This window comes from Anopheles darlingi, chromosome X (assembly GCF_943734745.1).
Source record: "Anopheles darlingi chromosome X, idAnoDarlMG_H_01, whole genome shotgun sequence".
NCBI classification, from domain to species: domain Eukaryota; kingdom Metazoa; phylum Arthropoda; class Insecta; order Diptera; family Culicidae; genus Anopheles; species Anopheles darlingi.
The window spans coordinates 11,325,572-11,333,071 of NC_064873.1; the positions used below are offsets into that span (position 1 = coordinate 11,325,572).

General features: G+C 49.2%; 3 protein-coding genes across 6 annotated transcripts in view; 2 read left to right on the forward strand and 1 right to left on the reverse strand.

Moving 5' to 3' along the window:
- The window catches only part of LOC125956792 (acetylcholine receptor subunit beta-like 1), a 3,343-nt gene extending 1,821 nt beyond the window's left edge, over positions 1-1,522 (reverse strand). Inside the window, exons 1-3 of one of the 3 annotated variants that reach the window (XM_049688994.1) lie at positions 1,412-1,522; positions 243-434; positions 46-182 (exon numbers count right to left, since the gene is read on the reverse strand). In XM_049688994.1, coding sequence (XP_049544951.1) covers positions 46-182; positions 243-303 — 198 coding nt within the window. In that variant the 5' untranslated portion in view covers positions 304-434; positions 1,412-1,522. Of the gene's footprint in view, positions 1-45; positions 183-242; positions 435-882; positions 957-1,411 lie in introns of those variants that run through there. The other 2 variants (XM_049689004.1, XM_049689012.1) reach the window with 2 other exon arrangements.
- Positions 1,523-2,300: 778 nt separating this feature from the next.
- On the forward strand, positions 2,301-4,558 carry LOC125956920 (negative elongation factor E-like). Of its 2 annotated transcripts, none has more exons than XM_049689206.1 (4): positions 2,301-2,486; positions 2,556-3,230; positions 3,418-3,529; positions 3,621-4,558. In XM_049689206.1, the coding sequence occupies exons 1-4, from the start codon at positions 2,406-2,408 to the stop codon at positions 3,695-3,697; spliced, it is 945 nt and encodes a 314-aa protein (XP_049545163.1). In that variant the 5' UTR covers positions 2,301-2,405; the 3' UTR covers positions 3,698-4,558. The 2 variants fall into 2 exon arrangements, with proteins under 2 accessions (XP_049545163.1, XP_049545172.1); XM_049689215.1 differs by having other exon boundaries at positions 2,559-3,230.
- Positions 4,559-4,908: 350 nt separating this feature from the next.
- Positions 4,909-7,128, forward strand: LOC125956954 (uncharacterized). Its single transcript, XM_049689266.1, has 3 exons — positions 4,909-5,253; positions 6,469-6,592; positions 6,682-7,128. Exons 1-3 carry the CDS (start codon positions 5,212-5,214, stop codon positions 6,894-6,896), a joined length of 381 nt encoding a protein of 126 aa, XP_049545223.1. The 5' UTR covers positions 4,909-5,211; the 3' UTR covers positions 6,897-7,128.
- Positions 7,129-7,500: the final 372 nt, after the last annotated feature.

Here is a 7,500-nt window from a genome sequence, read left to right on the forward strand (position 1 = left end):
ACTACAACAAAAACAACAACAACTACTACTACTACTACTGCTTACCACGTTGATCAGCTGCACAAAGGCCAACCCGAATCGTACATCCACCTTCTGCGTCATATTTTGGACGGGTCGAATCAACTTATTGTAGCCGCGGAATAGATCGCGCACCAGCCGCTCCTCATCCTCGGAGCATAACCCTGCGGAGGATAGAACCGTTATTGAGCGATTAGGTTGTCATGTGCCGTCCTGGCACTCACCGATTCTCCAGCACTGTTGCAGTGCCAGCAGTACTGACAGGAGGAACACTCTGGGACGCATAGTTGCAATCCCACGTAACGACCCTCAGTTAGTACGCGCACCTACGACGCGATCCACGGTCCGCTGGCTGCCGAGATGGTTGCCGACGTCGTCGTTGTTGATTGCAGTGTGCCGTCCAAGTTGCCACAGATCTATGAAAAAAGGTAAGTCGTTAGCTCTTCACCAGAGGACTTAACCTCATATTAGTATCCGGCCCACAGTGAAAAATAATAGCCGCACCATACAAAGACCAGGGGTTTTGTCATATGCGTTTATGAACACTACTGCTTGCAGTTAAATCAGCAATCACCCAGCATGTCCTATGTTGTATATAATTGCATTATATCAAAAATCATACAATTCCGGACGTGGCCATGGACCGCGAGTTTTGAGACCCCTACCCCAGACCATTGACATGTCAGCGAGTTGCTCCATTTCTTCCTAAATCAATCAGACGGGCCCATCCCAAATCGCTAGTAGCTCCCACAAAAGGATCCCCATACGCCGTCTACGTCTGTTGTACGTTTTCACCTTCTTTCTCTCTCTCTCTCTCTCTCTCTCTCTCTCTCTCTTTCTTTTTCTCTCTCTTGTCTCTCATACTTCCTCTGTACATCTGTTACAACGTTGTCGTCCTATAAGGACTTGAGCAGGAGTAGCTCCCTTATCTATGTTGCTGCAAAACGGCAGTGATACAATCATCGGCTGCATCTGCACTGACACTAGCGTTGGGGCATGGCAAGCAACGTTACTGATCGGCACTTCGACGAGAACTCTTCCATCACAACCTTCTGGTGTTCTCTATCACCAACCCCACCCCCTCACCCTCCTTCCACACCCTCTCATATAGCACACGGGAAACGCCTTTCAGAAGTCGGGCACAACGTAACGCAACTCCCTCATCTATCAAATGCCACCCTCTTCCCAACCCACTCCTTCTTGCAGTCGTTGGATGTTTCCTACGCCTTGAAATAGATTCTTGGAATGGAATCCATACACATTTTACGCTGCAAGTTTCGACCATGAAAATTTGGACACTACAAAGCAGCAGCCTTGCAACAGCCCGACTGGACCGATTTCCCTCTAGATATTCGCAAACGAAAGTTTTTTTTTTAAGTAATCTAAGGTGTACCCTAGTTCCGTATCCCATCAGGTGTACCGTCTTGCACTGTCACAATAACTCTGCGTGTGATAACCGCAACCTAACGGCGGTGCTACGGCGTCTGTACACTAGCTATGGATGAATTGGAGTGGCTTGGTGAAAGTTGAAAAGGTTGGCTTGGTGTGCGTTGAAATAGACATCCATCGCTCTTGCGTGTGGGGCAAGGATAAGGCATCGATTTTCCCGCTCCCTGTTCTGTGGTGGTACCGTCTCGTAGACATACAGAATCTCTCTCTTTCTCTCTCTCTCTCTCTCTCCCTCTCTCTCTTTCTCTCTCTCTCTCTCTCTCACACACACACACACACAATATATACATACACAAGCCCCACACCCACATATATACATACACAAGTCCCAAAACCACATGTGATTTTGCGTGCTACAGCGCATGAGCATTGTTTGCTGTTTTGGGGGTACGGGCTCCATTGCGATCGCATGGAAAACAGAGAAGGTGTTCACATATTTGATTGTAATCGTAAAAGTCACGCTTCTCCAGGCCACGGTTGTAATCAGCTAGCTTATGCACTATTGCACTAATCGAATGCCGGTTCATGCCGGATAAGGAAAGGAAGGACGGTCGCATTTCCTCGGGGTTCTAAATTAATTTTTTAGAGAGAGAAAGAGAGAGAGAGAGAGAGAAAGAGAGAAAGAAAGAAAGAGAGAGAGAGAGAGAGATGTGTAGGGTTCTCTCCCTCAGAGAGAGTCAGAGGGAGAGGGAATTCTGTCTGTTCTTTCAAATGTCCTTCCTGCGTCCCTGTGAAAATGTCCTGTCGAAAAACATCCGTAAATGTCAAAACCAAATCTAATATGGCTCCGTAAAACGTGGTATGACTTCACCTCTCAAACCATAACACCTCCTTGATCCTGTCCGTACCTGTGTTTTTCAAGACCTCAACTCTCTCGTCGAAAATGTTTAAGCTAGCGACATCATCATAAACAGACAAATTACAGGAACGGCAGCGCGATGGTGTACCTTCACTTTCCATCGAATCTTACCGAGGAGGAATTGATGCTACAGGCCAAATATGCTATGCTGCGCAAAAAGGTAAGCAGTAGTTCATCGACCCTATGGGTTTCCCACGGTTTTCTAATAGCCATATGCGTCGCCTTGCAGAAGAAGGCGCTCCAAGCGTTCAAAACACCGAAGCCGGAGCTGGAGAAGAACATCATACCGAAGAAGCCGGCGGATGCCCGGGACGCGCGCGAGGTGGCTCGCAAGCTGCTGAAGAGCGGAGCGATACAAGCCTTTCAAAAGCCGCAGATCAAGCAGGAATCGTCGTTCAAGCGACCGAAGGGCCAGGAACAGAAGCGGGCGCAATCGGTCGAACTTTCAAATGGTGGCAGTACCCAATACCGATCGTTTGGTGCAGCAGCAGCCGGTACGGAACAGATAGGGCCGAGCGGCGAACAGGTCGGCGACGGTATGCTTACGCCGGCATCCGGAACTCCTGCTTTAGCTCCCACCGACTCACCGCACACCGAAGAGTTGGCTGCTGGTCCAGCGTCGCAATGCACCCTTCGTCTGAACCTGTACCAGCAGTACGAGCGTGACCGCTCGGAGGTGGTCGATCCCGCCTACAACTCGAGTGTCGTCGAGGAAGAATCGGCGAAGGAGAAGCCGCGCACCGGAAACACAGTTTACGTGTCGGGCAACAAGGTGACGGAGGAGTTTCTGAAGAAGTACTTCGGCGAGTACGGCGAGATCCTGAACATCTCGATGGAGATCGAAAAGGGTCGCGGTTTCGTCACCTACGCAAAAATTGAGTCGGCTGACCGGTCAATTGCAGAGGTGAGGAGCGGTGCTAATCGCGCGTTTTAACTGCATTTTAAAATATTATAAGAAAAGAAGTAGAAATTAGCGATTTTTGGGTCACCCAGTAACTTACCTTGAGTGGGGCCTATTTTTTAACTTTACACAGGGTTTCATTTTTTGTGTCGATTACACATAGATCTCGCTCTTCCATTTTCTGTTGCAGCTGCACTCTAAAACGGTCGGAGGAATCCAATTGCAAGTGCAGCTAGCACGACGTCAACCGCAGATCAATCCCATCAACGAAGCCGGCTCGTCTGCGGTCTGGTCCGCACTCGGTAAGTATTGCACCTCTGGGTATACGCATTGCGTTTACCACCGAACTAAAATATATTTGCTAACGAATCGTATTGATCATTTCCTTAACAGCAACTAACCGATCTCAGAAAGGCAAACACAAGGATAATCGCGAGATGGTTTGCTACGACTATGATGATATATTTTAAACCTAAACTAGTTTATAAGTCAAGTAGCCAAAGTGAATTTAAAGTAGAATAGTGATAATACTCATACAAGAGCAGCCAACACCTCTGCTTCTTAGCTCTTATGGCACAGAATGCATCGATTTTGGTATATGTTATTAGTTAGCATTACTTTTCTTACAATTCCCGTTCGGGTGTTTTTTGTACGACACATTAGTGTCTTCTACGTCTCCTTAGTATTTTATCTATATCAGGGGCTTCAAACACGCGACTCGTTCGTTCCCAGTATATGTAAGTTAAGGTCGGCGAAGAATTTTGTGTTGTATATGTGTTCTATATGGTTTTATTAGAGTGACAGACACAAATAAAATCCACTATCGAAGAAGAATTGTATTTGCAGCGCAATGGTTCTGCTTGTGCAAGCAATGGTTGTATATATGGGCTGCCGTCAGCATAAGTGCCAGTCTATTGGAGGTCTAATAAATGATCCTGCCTCATATCGAAACATTCGAGTGATAATTTCATATAACTCGCATTGCTAACTCATGCCAAGGCGCTCGCCGCATTTCGGGAAACAGGATAACATTAATCAATTAGTAAAAAAAGCAATAACGGCAAATGGGGGCGCTCCGTTTGGGCGCCGCTTGCAAATGAGCATGAAATTCGATCAGGTGCTCCTGCGTTTAGTCAGTAATCGATCTTGTCACGACGTTCGAGGAGGCCGAGGGTGCTTCATCAAATTAAACATCCGGATGCGAATCGCGTTGTTGGTATAAGTATGTCTTTGTATATATATTTGTACAGGATTTGCTGTTGCATATCGGCATAGTATCGTATTCCTCTTCGCCGCTTGGGCCCAATAAAGCATAAAACCGTTTCCCATTTCTTGCCCTGTCTGCCTCAACGTACCAAATATGGATCATCAAGAGAACAATAGACGCGACTCCCGAAAACATGGGCAACCCACGGTATGGTCGCAGGGGCAGGGGTTGGGGGAGGAGGAGCGAGAGGAGGAGGAAGAGGAGCCAGGAGGGTGGTGGTGGAGGTGCGGGGGGTTTAGTGTGTAGTACAAACGAACGATAATACTACCGATGACATCATCGGCATCATCATGCAAATCGCATAGCATCATCCATCCACGGCCGTTCCGACCCTCCCACTCCCTGGTAGGTAGCAAGTGCAGACATAGCGTGGGGTGGGGGGTGGGGCCAAATCGCACCAGCGGTTGCTTCCGAGCGCACAGTTACCGCTCGAACGTACGTGCAACTGGTTCTCTGGTCTCTGTGTCTGAGCAGCGCGGTCCGCATCTCGTGCTCTCGTATCAAACCGTTCATCAGCGCTCGTCTGTTTAACTGATTCACTGACTTTATCTTCTATTCTGACTCAGTCGAGATCGAGAAGAGTGAGTGTGTGGAGCGCTGTGCAGCAATCAACAAATCAAAACCGTCATAACTGCACCGTCAACAGGGCATCCACCCGAAGCGAAGGGTCCGAACGACCGGGAACGACACAGCATCAAAAGGAAGCAAAGCATCAGCATGGCCGTTAGCCGATTATCCATCGTCAAGTTTCTCGAGCTGGTAGGTAGTCCTGGCAGGTGTGCAAAGGTGTATGCACCGAAATAAGCATGTTTTCCAATCCGATTCCAAGTGCTGCGGAGTCATAATAGCGTGAACGTGTTTGCAACAACTTCGGCGGTGCGTGCGCGCGAGCGTATGTGTGTGTGTGTGTGTGTGTGTGTTACTGGCCTTTGTGTGCTGCGTTTAACAAGTAGCGCTATACCCTTCATGATGTCTTTCTATCTTGCTGCCAGCGAGTGTCATGAAGCTATCATGAGCCATCGACTTCGCTACGCTCTGGTTTAACTGCTGCTCTGTGGAATGCACACGGTATCAAGGGCGTTGCAAAGGGTTTGGAGAATGCGATCGCGTTCGCGCTGATGTCACGGTCGGATGACGCATCGCTCATTACGGCGCACGCGGCAAGGACAGATAGATTTGATCACTGCTTGGTTTTGGTGAAGACGAGTGGTGGGGTGGGGTGGGGGTGGGGGGTGGCATGCTACTCATGGGAGGAGGGGGAAGTGAGCTTGGTCATTTATCAAGACCCCAAACAGATGGATGATCCCCTGCGCCACCCGGGGGGCGATAGCGCAATCCAAACAAAAGATTAACCTCGATCACGCACACACACAACACAACGCAGTGTCGCGAGCGAAATAAACAACAAGGTGCTGAACACGGTGCTGGGAAGCAATTGGAGGCACATCTCGTCGTGCACCCTCTCCATGACATCATCGTGCGCTGGGCTGAGTGATTTCTCTAAAAATAGCTCTCCTAGCTCACCACCATCTAGAGCGTGGCGTCCTCGATTGCTGTTGCACGACTAGCGGTGGTTCTTATGTTGCCGCTGCTGCTGCTGCTACTGCTACCCAGTGAACATATGGTCGAAGAGACGGCCGTGTCCTTCAACACCATTAAGCTTGACCCACATGCCTTAGGCCAGGGGTCTCAAACTCGCAGTCCGCCAAGAAATTGTATGCGGCCTGCGGTCGCGTCCGTGTTGCATATGTATTCCACATCGGTTATTGTATGTATGTGAATTGTATCATGTTATATGTTGTGCTTGGTGATTGGTGAGTTTACCGCAGTGCCCAGAGGAGTGCTTGTAAAATTGAATGAAAAATATTTTCTCTTTGCCGGCGTACGTTCATGCATCCTCACCCTACTTGCTATCCAGCTTAAACACTAACGAGTCTGACGGTATGCTTCCTTCGTTCTGCTGTCTTGATCTAGGCTTTGGCGATTACGTGCGTAGTTCTGCACTACAAAAGTCTCGGCGAGCGCGATGACACCACCAAGCTGCTGACCGCGGGCACGTTTGTCGGCTACAGCGTCATCCTGATCGCGCTGTTCGCGGGTAAGTGTGTTACCGCGAGTTTGCGTTGCGCGCTGACCCCTTTGCGTTAATACTTCCTTATCCTGTCTGTCTGTCTGTTTGTCTGGAAGGCTACCTGCTGGGCAACCCGCTCAACAAGAAATTGGACCTGTTCTTCAGCCTGATCGGATGCGCGATGTTTATCGCGTCGGGCGTGCTGATTCTCAAGGAGTGGGAGAACGCCTGGAGCACCGACACCAAGAAGATTGCCATCACAAAGGGCTCACTAGCCGTCACCAATGGTGTGCTCTTCTTCTTTGACGCCATCTTCACGTTCCGCGACTAACCGCCCAAGGACAGCGGTATGGCCGTAGGGTCCCGTTTCCTACACTTCCGCCCACCTGCCCACCATTAACCTTTTTCCCCCAGAAGCTGCATGGCCAGGCTGGCAACTTTAACAGTAGAGAAGAAAATTTCATCGGGTGGCATTTGGCGAGTTGCGAAACTATATTTCGGGAAGACGATAGCAACTCAAACTCAAACATGAACCTCAAAATATACACCTTATTGTTTCATTACTTAAACGCATTTACTTTACTTTATTACCAATAACGACCAATAACGACGCATTGGTAAAAACCGCGCAGCAGCTTCCTTTCCTCGTGGTATCAGAAGGGCGTAGCTCGCCGGTCGCAGAAAAAAACATCTTCTACGGTACAAGGCGTTGCCGTGCAAGGTACCGCGCAATGTTGCGTACAAGTTAAGGTGCAAGGTGCCGGGCACGGCGATGAACTAGGGGCGGCCGTGTGCAGGGAATGGCAGGAAGTAGTGCGGAAGTAGTGCGTACATGACCCGGGAGAATGTAGAACGTACGAGCAGTGGGAGTGCTCGTGCGCAAAGCGTTACGCGGAGTATCGGGTAGTCAGATTCACGTCCCCTAACGCCCCTAA

Coding starts and splice junctions, on each gene's coding strand:
- LOC125956920 (XM_049689206.1), top strand. CDS start 2,406: ATGGTGTACCTTCACTTTCCATCGAATCTTACCGAGGAGGAATTGATG. Junction 2,487..2,555: donor ATGCTATGCTGCGCAAAAAG/GTAAGCAGTAGT, acceptor GTCGCCTTGCAG/AAGAAGGCGCTCCAAGCGTT. Junction 3,231..3,417: donor CTGACCGGTCAATTGCAGAG/GTGAGGAGCGGT, acceptor TTTCTGTTGCAG/CTGCACTCTAAAACGGTCGG.
- LOC125956954 (XM_049689266.1), top strand. CDS start 5,212: ATGGCCGTTAGCCGATTATCCATCGTCAAGTTTCTCGAGCTG. Junction 5,254..6,468: donor TCGTCAAGTTTCTCGAGCTG/GTAGGTAGTCCT, acceptor GTCTTGATCTAG/GCTTTGGCGATTACGTGCGT. Junction 6,593..6,681: donor CCTGATCGCGCTGTTCGCGG/GTAAGTGTGTTA, acceptor TTTGTCTGGAAG/GCTACCTGCTGGGCAACCCG.